Here is a 17,743-nt window from a genome sequence, read left to right as displayed (position 1 = left end):
AACGGCATTGTTGTTTTATACTATAAAATGAGGTTTATTGCAATGCTTATCCATTTCTAAATCTCAGAATTTACTTTAAATAGCACCTACTTCGAATTACATTGTTTTCAAAACTGCTTTTCAAATAAAGGTTTCTTTCTCCCCCTCAAGTTATATTGTCCGAATTATATATTCCTTAATCACTGACAGATTTCACAGCCAGGCTCTTGAAATCCATCTGGACTATAAAAATCTAAAACTGTGGTGTAAGATACTGAGCACTTGTTTTCAGTCCTGACAGTTCCAGCTGCAAGTCTGTGACTATGTTTTGCACAGAGGAGTTTTTAGAAGCAGGCATTTTTTGAGCTTTCTAGACATGTATTACTTACACTTCCTCTCTCCCTCAAAGTTCTATGCACCAGGATTCCTGGCAATAGGAAACTAGGCTTGATGAAGAGTAAGAATGAAAACCAAATTCCAATAAAATATCTCAAGAAAGAATAAAAGCCTTCCAGACTTCTTGTAAATGCTCTAAAATGTGGCATTTACAGAACTTAAATTTTGTGATGCTATATGGAAATTTTCCTTTTTAAGTTTGAAAACTTTCAGAAGATTTAGCGGTGTGACAATACACGCAGTCACAAGCCTGTCCTAATAAAGTCTCTATACCATTTGCTTTTTTCCTACCTTATTACACATACTCTAATACAGGTGATCATGCACACATGGGCTCTGAATAAGGACACATGAAGACTCATGAAGACTGAGTTTAATCAGCATATGTCACAAAAAAAAAAAAAAAAAATTAAAGACACAGTCCATAGGAATGTTTAACATACAGGCAAAGGCAGACACCTTTTTGAACCTTGCAAACATGCTTTCATCTGCTATGAAGTACTTCAAGTGCATTTTTACGTGGCATACAGGAATTTCCACAGTAAGTATTCCGCAGGTTTTTAAATACCTAGTTCATTAATTGCTACTTGCTGAACTGCCAAGTACCCCTTCCTCTAGATTTTCCACAGAAAATTTTGTTTTCTATTCTGCATAAACCTTTCTGTTTAATTTAACCTTCAGAATGGAAGATGGTAAAAGCACTGTACAATAAGGTTGCAGAACACTCGCAACAGAAGAGTTCTATGTGCTGGCAAAGGACAACAGATAATCTTTAGTTCTGAAAAATATATGGAGTAGAAGACACTCAACACCAGGAAAGGGAGGCTAAACAGCCCAACCCATCATTTAAAGCTGTGGTAACTCCAAAGCTTTATCAGGTTTCCCCAGGTCTTATCTAGGTAAGTTCTGAAAATCTCCAGTGATGGTGTTCTTAATCACTTCCACAGTGAATTTTCTTTCCCTTAAGTCCCATCAGAATTTCACTTACATAACTTGTGAACATTACTTTTTGTGCTTTTGCTATACACCTCTGAGGAGAGTTTGGTTCTGTCTTCTCCATAATCCTTCAATGGGTTGTAGAAGAGGCTAGAACAGAAATCTTTCTCAAGTTTTCAGTAGTTAAAAAACACTGCTTTCTTAACTGTATGCATAATTAGCAACACTCTTTTCATCCCACTTTGGTATCAACTTATTTGCCAGAAATATATCACAACATGTCATAAACAATGTATATTCTTTACAGTATTGACACTGGAAGAAATCCTAGTTTTAACACTTTACAAAACACAAGTATTTTTGGAGGGCAGACAGTATAAAAAATTTCTGCTCTAATTGCTTTTAATTTCACTTTACAAAGCAAAGAACACCTTCCTCATCTATTTTAAAGCTGAAGAACCAGAGGGCTAAAAACTGAGAGATCTTTTTTCTCCACTTTTAATGCTATAATTAAACAGAGGAGAACACATGAATTCTAAACTCTGGTAACAAATATTAGATAGAAAGAGTCATGGTTTTACCAGTCCAAACACTGGAATATTCAACAGAGGTCTTGACTTCCCACTAAAAATTAAGAAGACTTAAATGATGAAAGTGTCTGAGGATCATATATGTCAAATCTTTCTGCTAAAGCTGATAGCAAGGGTGTATTTTTACTCAAAAATGTGTCTGTAAGAGAGTTTTTGGACTAGGACAATATAGATAGGATTGAAGAAATTTAGTTGTGTAACTCATTTATGTTAACTATCACTTCGACCATCAATTAAAGTTAGTTTTTAAAAAAAAAAAGGAATCAAGTACATGCCCACAATACACATAAACAAAGCATAACATCTTGGAACACAGTGGAAAATATGTTCATGTTGGACTGAGGCTACAAACTTTCTTAAGGTAAGCAAAATACAACATTTCCCTGTCGGTAGTGTGGCCAGGGTTAACACTAGTTCTTGTGAAACTCTCAACAAAGAGAAAAAGAGGCCACGTGTGCAAGTCATTTAAAACTAGGACCGCAGAAATACTCTGTTGAGAGGTCTTATGCTGGCAGGCAGATGGATAAGGTGACAGATCTTTTCTCATCTTTAAAAGCCTGAAAAAATCAGAAAAGGAAGTGCAGCTAATTTAAGAACAGCAGGGACAATGAATGTTTTTTGTGAACTTAGTGAATTCTCTAAGTTAAACTTAATTGGTGTATCTTTATAAGAAGTTCAACAAATACTGCATGATAATTAAAAATATACACAGATCAAGTCCCAGAACCTTAAATCCCTGCAGTGCTTATGTTTCAACTTACACATAGCAAGCAAAGACAGCCGAACTGTTCAAATTGGTCTGTATTTCACTGCTGTATCACAGTAACTGCATTAAATTTGTTCCAAATTCCAGAAAAACACAGAAAGTGTTTGTTTCAGCCCATTTATATCTTTTTATGAATTCTTTCTAATAAAAATATTTTATTTTATATAAATATTTGGGTTGCATTTGCAATTTCTCCCCATTCCTCTTACGAAGTTAAATCTAAACATAATTTTCATCTTCTGGATAACTCTGTTTAGCAGTTTAACAATTTACAGTAAATTTCATACTTCTAATATAAATACTGTGTTTTTCAGCATAGTTCATTCACAGATGCTGAAGGCCATTTCTAACATAATTCAAATTCAGTTAAGTGTAGTGAGATTACTATTTAAACAGCTAAATATGAAGTTGAAGTAATGGATTTTGCTTTCATTTAACCTATTAGCATTAAAAGAAAGGTATTAAGACTAAACAGGGACATCATTGCGCATAAGTTCAGGAAAAGAAAATTGGTCACCAGAAATAGTCAGGAATGTTACCCTTTCTCCAATTTGGCAGGCAGTAAGAGTGGAAAGGAGTAACGGTTAAGGAAAAAGATACCAATTCAGAGTATTTTTCCCCATAAATTAATGTCAGACTTCTGAAAACCATCCTATTGCAGTATCACTGCAATAAAAATGTGACAATCTGTCTGAGCTAGTAACAGCTTGTTTCTGCATGACTAGCATCCCACTGAGCACTGAGAAAAAAAAAAATCCAGAATCTAAATAATAAAGTTGCGTACCTTATTTTAGTAATTATTGTTAGTTAAAAAATGCAAAAATCTCAGAACAGTAACTGCTATTCAAACAGTGAATACACAATTATGAACAAAATGACAAAGTTCTTGCAGACTTAGCTTACAAATGTCTCTGATTTGCTCATCGAAGTAAGTCATCCCACCTAAAAAAGGGTCAGTTAATTATTTCTTAACACAGAATGTAAGAATCATTACTTGCAAAATTTTGTATTGACTTGCTCTTTGTAAGTTCAGTGGTCTTTATTTCAAGATTCTTCATTCACAACTGCACATTTGATTTACATAAATTATATCTGCAACTGCATGTGCAGTTCACCAATTTATTTCTAATTTATTACCCACATTAGTAAGCATGTATTTTATAAAAATTCCTGCTTTTGTACTTAGAGACCCAAAAGAGTGTTGCACTCTTTTGCAAGACCTACTTCTTTAAAGAAATTACTAAAAAGACTGCTATTGGAACATTTAACATTTAAATGAAATCACATTTTGTGATCAGTTCCAACTGTAAATTGCATACAGAAGGACTACTGCCTATGCATTTACCACAACTGTTCTACTCAGAGCTCTAAGAACAGCAGCATTTTAGGAAGACTATCCATCTTCCCATTCTCAAAGAATTAAAAACATTTTTTCCTCCTCTAGCTTACCAGTTCTCCTCAGAATCTTGGAGCCTGTTTACAGGTTCAAAGACTTCTGGCAATAAGGGACCATTACAGCTACAACAGTCTACCTAACTTGTCTAAAACAGACTTGTCTAAAAAAGACTCTTACATTCCAAACGATCTCCTCCCTTTGGTCTATGGAACAGATGAGAAAGACATCCAGTGTTGACTTAAACTTCATTTGACACAAAACCTACCACAAATACTTGGGTAATCCTTGTCCCAAAGGTTAATTATCTTTATTAAGTAAGATGCAGATATTTAACAGTCTGAATTCACCTAATTTAAATTTGCAGATATAAAAATTCACTGCATACTTTTTTTTTTTTTTTTAAAGATAAAGGATCCATCTATTACAAGCCTTTCTACCACCTGGGAATGTGGAGACTGATCAAGTCAGAGAATAAAAAGTGGAGTTTAATGTTCTCTAAGCAAAAAAACAAGTCTTCCAAGTTTCAAATCATTCCTTTATTTGTTTTCTAAATAAGGCACAATTTCACAGAATCACAGAATCATTAAGGTTGGAAGGGACTTCTCAAGATCATCTAGCCCAACCCCCTGCTCAAACAGGGTCAGCTACGGCAGGCTGCCCAGCAACATGTCAAGTTTTGACTGTCTCCATGGATGGCAACTAGACAACCTCTTGGGGCAACCTACTGTACTGTTCAGCCATGTTTACAGTAAAAGCATGTTTTCTTATGTTCTGATGGAATTTCATGTGTTTCAGTTTGTGCCAATTGCCTTCTCTTCTGTCACTGATAATCACTGCAAAGAGTCTGGCTCCCTCTTCATTACTCTGTCCCATCAGGTACTTGCGAGCCTTCTCTTTTTCAGGCTGTGCAGTTTCAGTTCACTCAGCCTCTCCTCATACAAAAGATGCTTCAAACATTTGACACTACCTTAAGCATTTCTCAACATCTTCCTGAACTGTAGATACTAGAATGGAATACACTACTACGATACAGCCTTCAGCTAATTCATTAGAAAAGGTGGTACAATTCCTCAATTAATATGCCCCTGCTTCTGTATGCAGGTAGTACATTCCACCTCATGGCTGCAAACACTGTGCATGGCAATACACATTTAAGTCTGCCAGAATAACCAAAACTCTTTTCAGCCTTTCTGCTTTGTATGATACAGACTCATACCACCTACACAATAAACTACTTTGCTCCTAGACATACAATGCTGTTGGCTGTGCTAAAATCCATGCTAGAGAAATAAGCACATTCTACTGAGCTTCCTGATCAGGCATTGTAACCAACTTGTTCATTATTTACTGCTAAACCTCTGTGCTATCTGCAAATTCTATCAGTGCTGATTTTACACTTTTTTCCAGATCACTGAGAAATGCATTGAACAGCACTGAACCAAAATAAGAGTCCTACAAGACTAACTAGAAAAATCCACAATGGGATGATCATCTTCTATTTACAGTTACTTTTGTAATGTCATTTAACTAGCTTAATATGTTTAATATAGGTTATATTGATTTTATTTAGTGCTATCTTTCTCCTAAATCAGAATGTTGTACAGTAACAAGCCAAGCACCTTTTATAACTCTATCAGGCAGATGAAGTTGTGTCTCCCATTACTACTACTGGCTCTAGTGATGCATAGAGAAACCCCATACATGGGCCAGGATCCATTTTCCTGATGACTGTACAAATACGGTACTGCACTAAGTACTGTACCACACCTGTTTACACGTTAATAAATCAATTTAGCTTATGATCTCCATAAAAAGAATAGTAAATTTGTTTGACAAGGCTGACTTTATGCCATTCAGAGGGACCTGGACAAGCTTGAGAAGTGGGTCCATGTGAACCTCATGAGGTTCAACAAGGCCAAGGGCAAGGTCCTACATCTGGGTCAGGGCAACCCCTGGTACCAATACAGGATGGGGGATGAACAATTGAGAGCAGCCCTGTGGTGAAGGACTTAGGGGTACTGGTGGATGAAAAGCTGCACATGAGCTGACAATGTGCGCTTGCAGCCCAGAAAGCCAACTGTATCCTGGGCTGCATTAAAAGAAGTGTGGCGACCAGGTTGAGGGAGGTGATTCTGCCCCTCTGCTCTGCTCTGGTGAGACCCCACCTGGAGTCCTGCGTCCAGCTCTGGGGTCCTCAGTACAAGACATGGACCTGTTGGGGCAGGCCCAGGAGAGCCACAAAAATGATCAGAGATGGAACACCTCTCCTATGAAGAAAGGCTGAGAGAGGTGGGGTTATTCAGCCTGGAGAAGAGAAGGCTGTGGGGAGACCTTATGGCAGCCTTTCAGTACTTAAAGGGGGCTTAGAAGAAAGATGGAGAGAGACTTTTTAATAGAGCTTGTAGTGATAGGACAAGGGGTAATGGTTTTAAACTAAAAGAGGGTAGATTCAGACTAGATATAAGGAAGACATTTCTTATGATGCGGGTGGTGAAACACTGGAACAGGTTGCCCACAGAGGTGGTAGACACCCCACCCCTGGAAGCATTCAAGGTCAGGTTGGAAAGGCCTCTGAGCAACCTGATCTAGTTAAAGATGTCCCTGCTCTTTGCAAGGAGGTTGGACTAGATGAACTTTAAAGGTCCCTTCCAACCCAAACCATACTATGATTCTATGATGCTATGATTTTTCCATAAAACTATTCTCAATAGCCTGAATTATACACAAGGTCATATGGAATTAAAAGATAGACAATGTTGTTTGATTTTACCTAGAACCAGCACTAGACTAAATGACATTTAACTGTTACACGGCCATTCTACTTATGCTTTCAAACTAATGGCAGAAGTTTAGGGTCATCCATTCCCTGGGGTTTTGAACTTCTTCAGCTATTTTACACCAACTGTCTGGAAATAATAACATTAATTAGCACATATATTTATTTACTTCAATTTGAGGCCTACAAACAATAAGCCATGAAAAAAACAGACCTAGAACGAATGAGGTGCAATTTCTATTTGACATGCATATCATTAAAAATTGTACACAACTGCAACGTACGCTCAACTATAAGACATCCAAGAATCTACAAGGAAGAGAACCTTATGGTAAGTCTTGGTTTCTAACAATGTACCAAATGCAACTGAAGATTTTGTCAGGATTAGAAGATTTACCATGCATCTTTCCATGGATTCTCAAGAGAACTTATACTGTCCTCTTCCCATGAGTGTGAGCGTGGGTAAGCTCACTCTTTCACCACATGGCCTATTTCCACAAAACTTGTAGAAACACAACTGCCTTACAGGACTCTAATCTCGTGGTAAATCAGACTGAAAGTATCCAATAGGTTGAAAGGCTACTAGGAAATCTGGTTTTCTATCTTGGATATGTACACTAATGGGAAGAAAGTACAAGGTTAGCAAATGGGACTTTCCCCAACATGTACCAGAATAGCCTCAAATGCCATCACCATTTTCTGTGAAAAGATAACTGTGTAAGAATAAAAAAAGGAGACATAGAGGCAAAGAAAGCTAAAACACTCCTCGATAATGTCGAGTAAAATATTAGAAGGGGGCGGTGCAGGTGTTAACCATTTCTTTAAAAAGCCTTCTTACATTAGAACTCCAGTCTTCTCTGTTTACCTTGCAACAGTTTCCAACATACACCAAAAAGAGAGTAGGGATCTGTACTCTTTAGCCTGCCGCAGCCGCTACTAATACAATCATCTTTTTGCAGAGCAACACAACCTGGAAGTCTGATCTCAGCCAGCACAGGAAAGAAGAAAACAACTTAGAGCTACTTGTATTTGAAGCATTTGCAACTTATGCTCTTGTATTTTGATCACATTATGTTTGAATTAGACACATCTTCATCTTCACACTAAACACTCTCTTCATTTTAAGGAACAAGTTCATTACAAGCAAAAGAGTGTCTCTGAATGCAAAGTCAGGTAAAATTTTGCTCCCGGGTGATCATGCCTGCATCTCATTGAAATCAGCAGAAAAGTTTTAACTGATGGAGAATTCGTCCCTGGAAGTCAGTTCTATTTTACTTAACTGATATTGAAAGGTGTAATGGAAAACCAGTCCTTTGTAATGTTCAAGGTGCCAGATAGGGATTCAGCTGACAAATTACAGACTAGGGTTTGTCACAGCCCACTGGAAAGTCACAAAGCAGTTCAGGCTAAGTCATTTTGCTGATCTGTACCTGTTTTCTCCTTCCAGCATTTCTCTTATCCTATGCAATAAACATGTAAATACACCAAACAAGAACCATCTCTTAACAGATTTGTACAGAGTGTGTCAAACCAGGACCCTAATTTCAGTTGGGATTCTTCAGGTGTTGCTGTAATACAATTAATTATGCAATATACAAAGCCTTATCTGCTGAACTCATTAATACTAGCAGGTGTTACCAGTTAAATCTCCAACATAATGAGCTCCTTATAGAATGCATGTCCTCTTATGCTGCAAACTAAAGGACACAAAGAAGGCATGTAGCAATGTGGTAAAAAGAGTTTCTATTTTCTGGCATAAAAAATTTTGGAAAGAACTTTGATCAGCCTTTGACCAAACATTATAGATATTAAAGAAGGTTTCTCCAGGTTTGCTTGGATTCTTCTCTCTTGTCATTCCTTCACCACAGGATTAAAATAAATCATGTTCTAATGCATTTACATTTACAGTAGCCACATAAGATTGGAAAGAACGAGGTGGGTTCTTTTTAGAGATGTGAACTGAAATCTGTAATAGTCCAACTACTTGCCCCAGCCACAGACTTGAACCCTAGCTTTTTTCCAATACGTGACTGATGGACACTCCAGAAAGCAAGGGGATTCAGTTATTCACCTTGCCTTGTGCTATCAGTTCAGCCTTTCCAAACAAAGCTGAAAGGAAGTAATTCAAAATCTGTTATGTGGAACTACCGACTCTTTGTGGAACAAAGGGGCCCCAAAATCATACAGCATGCACAGTATGTATAAACCTTGACTATGCTGGTCCATTGGACTCTGAGGTGGGCCCATTCCAGGGTGAGGAGGTCGCATACTCTTCATGGAGCCACAATGAACATCTTCAACCATTCCTTTTTCGTGCAAGCCATCAATAGACTGTGAAAACAAAATAAGTATTTATATAAAGGTAGTATATAAGTTCACTATAAAAATCCAAAGGACTTTAACTTAAAATCTAAACAAATACATAAAGAGTACAAACTTCCCTTAGCAGTCATTCAAAATAATGGGAACCTTTACCCCTGAAATCAGACATCTGGGGAAGTACAGAGCACCATTGGACTGCTTGTCCCCTCCGTTTCCTTTTTGCCTTTTTTTTACCTTATGAACTGTTTGGCAATGCCAGGGAGGCAAACTGTCCAAACACAAACACACAAACTGTACTGGCCTCATATTACAAAGCAGTGTAACACACACCAACTTATGAAAGTACAGCCTGTGGCTTACCTCGAGTTATTTTTAGCCCAAACTTTGCCCTTTCAGTCACTGCTCTACTGGAATGCCCCAAGCACTGTCTCCCTTCAAAAACAAACAAATGACATTGCAGGAGGTAACCTCTTCTTTGCAGGCAAAAACACGGATACACAGTCAAGGAAGGGAAGACATAGTCCTACTCAAATATTTGTGCTTCCTACAGTTCCTGTCACCTCATTCAGTCCTCAAAAACTACAGTTCCCGACATACTTGAAATGCAAAAGGGGGCCAAGTGCCTTCTTCAGAAAGCAAAGAGAAGACAGCCTGGGGTCAGAAAAACATGCTGAAGGCACGCAGGTCACTGGAAAAGGCTCCATAATACAAACTGAAGGACTCTGATTGTGAAAATAGGGGGAAAATAACATCAGAAGGAAGTTGTCTTAAGAAAAATAGAAAGTTTTACCTGAAGGCAAAAATTACAGCAGGTCCCTAACTAGGGAAAAGATTATGCTCATTAACTTCTAACTTAGGGCTCTGCAAGGCTTTGTATTAGGAAAGAACAGGTTGGCATCACTTACTTATCTTCTCTCTACAGAAATATGCAGTTCTGCCCAGCTCTGTAACACATGCATGCATGCACACTAAATACTGTTCTTGCAAACCCTACAGTGAATTAAGATCTTGTGATCTGTTTTATCTAAATGCACACCTATTTATTGAGAATTCTTTTTAAAAAGAGAGTTAAGAAAACTTACTCCAGTGGAAAATACAGGCACTTAACTAAAAGAGTGTGCAAAAAGCTACATCAAGTCACAGAAAAAAAGACACTGTCACATTTCTTCTTCTCGAGCAATTTGTTGCACATGAATCAATTTAAGCAGAACTAAATACAGGTCATCCTTTCTACAAAGGAAAAAAAATAATTCTAAATTTTAATTTGTAAAGGCTTCATATAAATTTTCCACTTTCCATTGCAGTAATCCAATTTGATTGAAAGTATCTTTAAACACGTGGGGGGTTTTTTATCAGCTTTTTTGTAGGATTTCACTATCATTTTTCCTTATCAGATACTATGGGTTACAAGGAGAAAAGTTATAGAAAAGGAGAAGTAAAATGGATTTTTTGTTTCATCAAATTGTTTAGTTGTCATGACAGTACAAAAATATTTGTGAAAAGAACTTGTATCAGAAAAATACCTGTTACTCGAGAAGTTACTTTTGATTACAAGAACTTGGGATATGTAGTAGAAATGTAGAGATAGATGACTGACACATTAAAAATAGTTCCACTGTGCTAACCAAGTAAATCCCAATGCCCTTTTCTGAGGCATGAAGATCCCTCCTTCTCCCTTCATTCCTACTTACAAAGATAACCAACGTGGAAGAGAATGCTCAGTTCACATTCTGCCCGCAGAAGCTGAAGACTACAGAAACTGAAACACTGGTAAAGCTGGGTCCATTCCTATTTTATCATGGTATGTGTTGAGGACTAAATCTTTAGGGCCGCCAAGAGGAGGAGGAGACTGCACAGGAAATTGGGTGTGATTTCCAGAATATAGGACTCTAGCTGTACGCATCTGTGGTCTGACTGCAGGGATGGGACTCACTGCACTAATGGGTAGCAACTGTGAAACCTCTGTGAATGCAGGCAGCTCTGACAGGACTAAGATGGGACACAGCATGCATACCCAGGGCGTCAGAAGTACCAGCATATAGAAGATGGGGAAAGGAGCCGGCATTAACAAAAAGAAGCAGTGAAGAGGAAAACAAATACGTGGCCTTTCAAAAAGAGAATTTAAAAAAAATCAAACAGGAACAGAAAGGTAAAGACGTGACCATACAAGAGAACATCAATTGAAGGAATGCCTCTATGGAAAGAATTGATCAAAAGAGCAGGTTTTTGTAAGATAAATATTTAAACAAAAAAACAAAACCTGTAGCAAACTGAAATGCTTCAAGTCTAATAGAAAGGAGCCTAAATATAACAAGAAAGGGGTTTGCTTCTGTGTGTTTGCAGAAATTATGCTGTGACAAAACTTAAAGTGAAATTCATTAGAAACAGACTAGGAAAGGTAGAACTCATTAATCAGTTTTTTCTCTAGCAAAGCTACAAAAGATGAAGAAGGCATAAACTTCTTGAAGACAAAATTAGTTTTAATGATCACAATACTGCTAATTTATGCAAAGAGACTTGTATTTCCAAGAATATTTTTCACCTAAAAGCACCTCTACTGTCTATGCAAAAACCCTATAAAATAAGGGAGACAATTCAGCAGAGGACTACAAGAACTGAAAAATAGTTATTTTTCGTAACTTCTTTGAATCACTATGTAGTTACAGAGTTAGATGATAACTTTAAATCTATGTAACAGGTTAAAAATTACAGAAAGGATCTTACATACAACGTAATTTCTGTAAATTCTTCAGTCCTGTATAAATTATTAAAGGTATCTTTCACAATGACATTGTTGGCATGAGAAATGTAACCTATGCTACCAATAAAACACTATAACCACGCTGAGGTACTTTTTTTTTTACTCTTTTAATATGACAGAACAGAAGGGAAACAGGAAGTGGAGACATATTCAACTTTGAGTACACATTACTATTTTCATTGGTCCCTGTAAGTAAGAACAAGCACAGAACAGGCCAGATACATAAACAGTGCTTCCAGAAAAGATAATGAGGGATGAGCTTCAACTGTATGCAAGCCCACACCTACGGACTTGGCAGACTTACAGACTTTACATAATGCCTAACGCATAAGGAACATTTTGCCTACACTGCTTTTACTCTGAATATAGTAACTAAGGCCTTCTCACAGACAGCATTGCATGACAGTTTGACCTATTTCCAGGTAAACTGTCAGATTATGGTGTCTTTTTTTGTTTATTTCCACCTTCTTAAAACAAACAAACAAACGAAACACCAGCCTTGACATCAGAGGCTAAGGTCGAGTATCAAACTAGATTTCTTCCAAAACATGCATCCTCTATTCCCACAAAAATTACATAGAACAAACAGCAACATGTTGTCACGTAACTGCACAGCACAACTGAATGCATTGCTGATGGACAACCAGACTGACTGTGGTTGTCCTTGCAGTAGGGACTTGGCCAACAATTCTGTTAATTTCTTATAAATCACTAAAACACCATTTTACACAAGGTCTCTGCTGATTTTTCAAGGTTGACCACAATACTTTCTTTTTTCACTAAAATAAACACATACAACAAAAATAATGCAGGGAACATGCCTGCTGAATAAAAAGGCATTACTTCCAGGACCATGACAGAATTTTAAGGTTCTCAGAATGTCTAATGTGCACAGATCTGTTAGCCAACAATATTTGAAAAGGGAAACCATTTGCCTTCTGTTTTAGTGGAACATCTGAGTGAACAAATAATATACTTAGTAAAAATACCATTTTTGTAGGAACATAATTTTTTCTGTCACTCACTTTTTCTCTCACTCACCAAAACTAGTAATATTACCCGTGATATCATAATAATTTTTCCACAGGCAGTAATCACCTACAGTATACCTCATTACGAATTCACAAAAGAAGTGATTATGCATCAGGTTACAATTAAATGGAAGAGAAAATAAACCAAGAGCTCACAGTACTCTTCCCATCCCTCAAGTGAGAACCATGCAAATTAAATAGATATTCTGTTGCCATAACTAAGAGTTAAGCAGTTAACCTTGTTGGAGCATGTCCAGAGGAGGGCCACAAAAATGATCAGAGGGCTGGAGCACCTCTCCTATGAAGAAAGGCTGAGAGAATTGGGGTTATACAGCCTGGAGCAGAGAAGGCTCTGAGGAGACCTTATTGCGGCCTTTCGGTACTTAAAGGGGGCTTATGAAAGACGGGGACAGACATTTTAGCAGGGCCTATTGCAATAGGACAAGGGGTAATGGTTTTAAACTAAAGGAGGGTAGATTCAGACTAGATATAAGGAAGAAATTTTTTACAATGAGGGTGGTGAAACACTGGAACAGGTTGCCCAGAGAGGTGGTAGATGCCCCATCCCTGGAAACATTCAAAGTCAGGTTGGACAGGGCTCTGAGCAACCTGATCTTGTTCCTGCTCACTGCAGGGGGGTTGGACTAGATGACCTTTAAAGGTCCCTTCCAACCCAAACCATTCTATGATTCTATGATGCTATTCTATGAAAATCATGTGGCCCAGCTGGTGTGTAAGAGCATACAGAAGGCTGTATCAGTTCAGACTAAAACCATCTAAGCTTATGTTCTGCCTCCAGAGGAGCTTGTATGTGGATGCCGAGGAAAAGTAAGATGAGGGCAACCATGTAACAATGCTTTCCTTTAATATCTTCCCAGCTGCCAAGTATTTTCACCTCATGAGACTCTCTGAGGCTGTTACAGTTTGTCCATTTAGCAGTACCCCCTGCCGACAGACTTCCAAGTATTTCTCCTTAAATGTAGCTGTCTTGCATCCAAGATACACTTCAGTAAAATTTGGAACTGTAAGTATTTCCCTGGCAATTTGATCGATAGTCTAAAGATTACTTAAGAAAGTAGCAAGAAAGATAGCTAATTTATCATTTCTGTCAAAACTGCATTATGTAAATCAATAGTAAATTTTCCTGTGGAAGGGTTTTCTGGTTACTAAGTGAATATACAGTCTTTAATATTAACTGTTGTTAAGTAAACATACATTAGTAATTATGATTTATTAATATCAATTTGTATCAATCAGTGTTTTCTCTATTGTTGGATACTTTGGATATTTTCATTTTTTATGCATTATATTATTATTTGTAAGCTAGTCACAGATCTAACACAGAATGATGGTGTTTCGCTACTTAGTTAGTGAATTTTAAAAGAAAGAACCACATCCCATTGCATACATGGGATGTGTACCCCACAAGCAATTGTGTAACTGGGACACTTTTTGTGCAATCTCTCACTTTTACTGCATTTCATTAGGAAAAAAAATGAATTATGTTACATCACGACTTGAAAGTCAAACTGCTTCACACAACATTAAGCAGAAAGAAAATGTTTACTTCGTCAAACTGCAGGTGGCTGACCAGTTTTTTAATTACATGGAATAACACTCAGGTAATATTTGCTAAATAGTCTAGAGACACCCTTTCACAGCATTTCTTAAAAAGACACTTCCCTCAGTTGTCATAATACACTATTTCTGGGGTTACACAGGAAAACAAACCAGAAAACTAATCTAGACTGAAAAATTAACCAAGAATTTTTTTTTTCACCTGGATCAGTTCAATAGACCCATTTTCTAGCTTAGTCATACACACATGAAGGCATGCCGGAACTTGCAAAGTGGCAACCTAGAAGACAGCAAGGCTGTTGCTACTAAAATAAAGACTTGTGAAATTACAGCCTTTGTTCCATTATCAGAATCAAGGTACAGAAAAGGGAAAGTAATTTTACTATAACTATAGTAACTGGTCATCTTTGAATTAGCTATCCAGACTCTTCACATTCATGGTGCATTTTTCAAAACATTTCAATGCCACCTCAATGAGAGAATTTCTTTTCTGTCTCACAGAACTTTTGAGATGCTTCTAAAGTCTCTGAAAGAACTTTGTGGGATGACATTTGTTGGTTTGTTTCTAACACTAACATAGCATTAAATGTCTGACGAACACACAAAGTGAAACAGGATATAGCAGTTAAAAACATCATGTGCGGAGCATTCAACTGTTCTGATGGAAAATTCCTGGTGCCACCCTCTTCTTCTGCAGATACAGAATTTCTTCAAATCAGAAAGAAACAAGAGCACTGAAGGATGTACAAACCCTGGCTGTCTGTGAAGTTTGGGGCATTCACCAGAGCACTGGAAGCTTGGGCTGTAAATGACCTCACAAACAAGGAAATGCCAATTGCACATGTCTAATCTGGCTAATAGCTAAATTACATGCTTCAAGATTCAAATGCAAAAGTTTTAGTTACTGAATGTACTGACCTCTCAGAAATTACAACAGTTCAGTAGAAACGGGCAACTGGATCATAGCCTCCTTCACTTCAGCTGTCTTTGTGCTACTAGAAATTTTAATGATACAGTTCTTCATGCAAAACATGGTAGTGTCATGTCCCTACTGACTGCACACTGTTTTAACTGTTTTAATGAATGAAACTGATCCATATGTGAAAATGGCAACATGAAGAACTTGCCAATTCATGAGGAAAATTAAAATATGTTTACATTACTTTAAAACTAAATTTTTATTATAAATTTAGTATTTTTCTATGTGCATATAACAATTCCAAGTGGAATCAACAGTAGTTACCAAAATGTTTTCAATATCTTGGCTCTGTAAGCTGTTACTGCATATTTCTGAGAGTAGAACATCACTGAAATTGAAATTATCCTAAGCTCTGATTCTCTGGTACACAACCAAATAGAAATGACAATACATAAAGAGATTGTTCTCACAAAGAAATTCCACACAAGCAAATATTTCCTCAAAGCAAAAGACCTTAATGATAGTCTAGGCACACACGTAATTTTAAGTGTATGACAACAACCACTGAAGTCCAATTATTCACATGTTTTAAAGTTTTAAATTCCTTAGTAAGATGGATCCTTTATAAAATAACCTGGAAACCAGGTTTTTCATGCACGTGGAAGAGTAAAAAATTTGTAAGCACAAGCCCTTTAAAAGTTAAAAATATTAATTAAAAAAAAAATCATGCAAAACTAAAAACCACCCCAGAAAAACTCAAGATATGTCCAAACAGACAAGAAGGAAAAAAGAAGAAAAAAAAGGGTGGTTACAATGGTTTACCATAAGGTTTTAACACTATAATTCAAATTTTTTTCCCTAGTAACGTCTATCTTACTGAAAAGTACAGTTTACAAATGAAGATTTGGAAACTACTAACTCTATAGTTCAAAGCAGCCTACTAAGAACAAGGAAACTGTGTTTAATCTGATATATGCATCATCCTGAGTAATAAAGACAGAAGCAGAAGTGTAGCTGCAGTTTTGCAGGTGATACATGATGTGTAATAGCAGTTATGCAGGTCTACATGTCGTGTAAGTAGGTTTTTTAATCAGTGGAGAGAACTCTAGGAAAAAAAGGTTCACTTGTAATAAACTATTACCTTATGCATTTGGTGCATGCCTTCCTGTGGATAATCAGTAGGCCCCATTGTCGGCATTGGATGTGGGACACTGGGCGGGCCAGGACTTGGCCCCATCATGCTGTGAACTGAGCCAGGAGATGGTCCTGGTCCTGGGCTAGGTCCTAGAATCGGTCCAGGTGAAGGTCCTGGTCCAGGGGAAGGACCAGGATGAGGCATGGCGCCAGGGTCTGTAGGCGTGGACATCTATTTTCTGTCTCCTTTTCAATTAGCAGAATAGCTCTAATAACAAAAACAAAACAAAACAAAAACAAAAACAGAATTTCTATGTGACATTAGGGGCATTGAAAAAAATGTAATAAAATCTACTGGAAATCGTTACACACACACACATACTCATGCAAGCTGTCATCAGCAGAAAATGCTTAAATGATCCTTAATGTTGCACACTAGTTTGATCATTCTTCTAAAAGCCAACTAGAAGGCTAAGGATCCTGATAGTTCAGCCAATTTCTGGATGTTTATATGTTACTCACAGAACAAAGCAACTCGTACACTGTGAGAAACATCTACCAGAGACAATGGTAGTTGAATTGACTTGCTACCATTGGATGTACCACGTGGGGTCAAGCACAGTACTACTGAAGGCAGGGAAGATAGTTGAGCACTTCTCTAACATGTGTGCTCCAAAATCTCTCCCTAAACAGATGTGACTGCACTGAAATTCATACTTATAAAATTCATGGTAATACAGCAAAACAAGTATAAGAAGGATTATTAAGACTATTTTCTGACTTTTTTTTTAAAGGTAGATATTAATGTAGGGCCTCTCTGGTTTATATCTGTATGCAATCATAATAGCAAATGGAACAGACAACAATTACTTTGGACTGAAGAGTTATAATCCACTTGAGGGGTTCTGCCGATGTCACAAACCAGAAGAGTGCAGTTCAAGTGGCTTAAAAGTGCCCCGAGAACAAATGACAAGCTTTTACAGGCTGAAAAACCAACTATTACTATATTTTTATTTCCATGTTCTTAGTAGAACAAATTGATGCAGGCTACAGGCTTGAAACCTTCCTCAGTTTTCCGAGAACTTTTATCACTATTCTTCAGTTTTCCAAGAACTTTTATCAATGTCTAATATCGGGAACTTTTTGTTTACTAATGTCA

At 37.3% G+C, this 17,743-nt stretch overlaps 1 protein-coding gene across 9 annotated transcripts in view; it reads right to left on the bottom strand.

Moving 5' to 3' along the window:
* SMARCA2 (SWI/SNF related BAF chromatin remodeling complex subunit ATPase 2) overlaps positions 1-17,743 on the bottom strand; it is a 119,271-nt gene that overhangs the window by 92,218 nt on the left and 9,310 nt on the right. For 8 of the 9 annotated variants that reach the window (XM_072858982.1, XM_072858980.1, XM_072858984.1 and 5 more), the window contains 2 exons: positions 16,592-16,852; positions 9,047-9,170 (listed from right to left, as the gene is read on the bottom strand). In XM_072858982.1, the coding sequence (XP_072715083.1) occupies positions 9,047-9,170; positions 16,592-16,816 (349 nt within the window). In that variant the 5' untranslated portion in view covers positions 16,817-16,852. The remainder of the gene's footprint in view (positions 1-9,046; positions 9,171-16,591; positions 16,853-17,743) is intronic. The other variant, XM_072858988.1, reaches the window with a different exon arrangement.

The sequence above is a fragment of the Ciconia boyciana genome, chromosome 4, assembly GCF_034638445.1.
Source record: "Ciconia boyciana chromosome 4, ASM3463844v1, whole genome shotgun sequence".
Classification (NCBI taxonomy): Eukaryota; Metazoa; Chordata; class Aves; order Ciconiiformes; family Ciconiidae; genus Ciconia; species Ciconia boyciana.
Note: the sequence above shows the minus strand (reverse complement) of the source record. Positions and strands in the feature narration are given on the sequence as shown.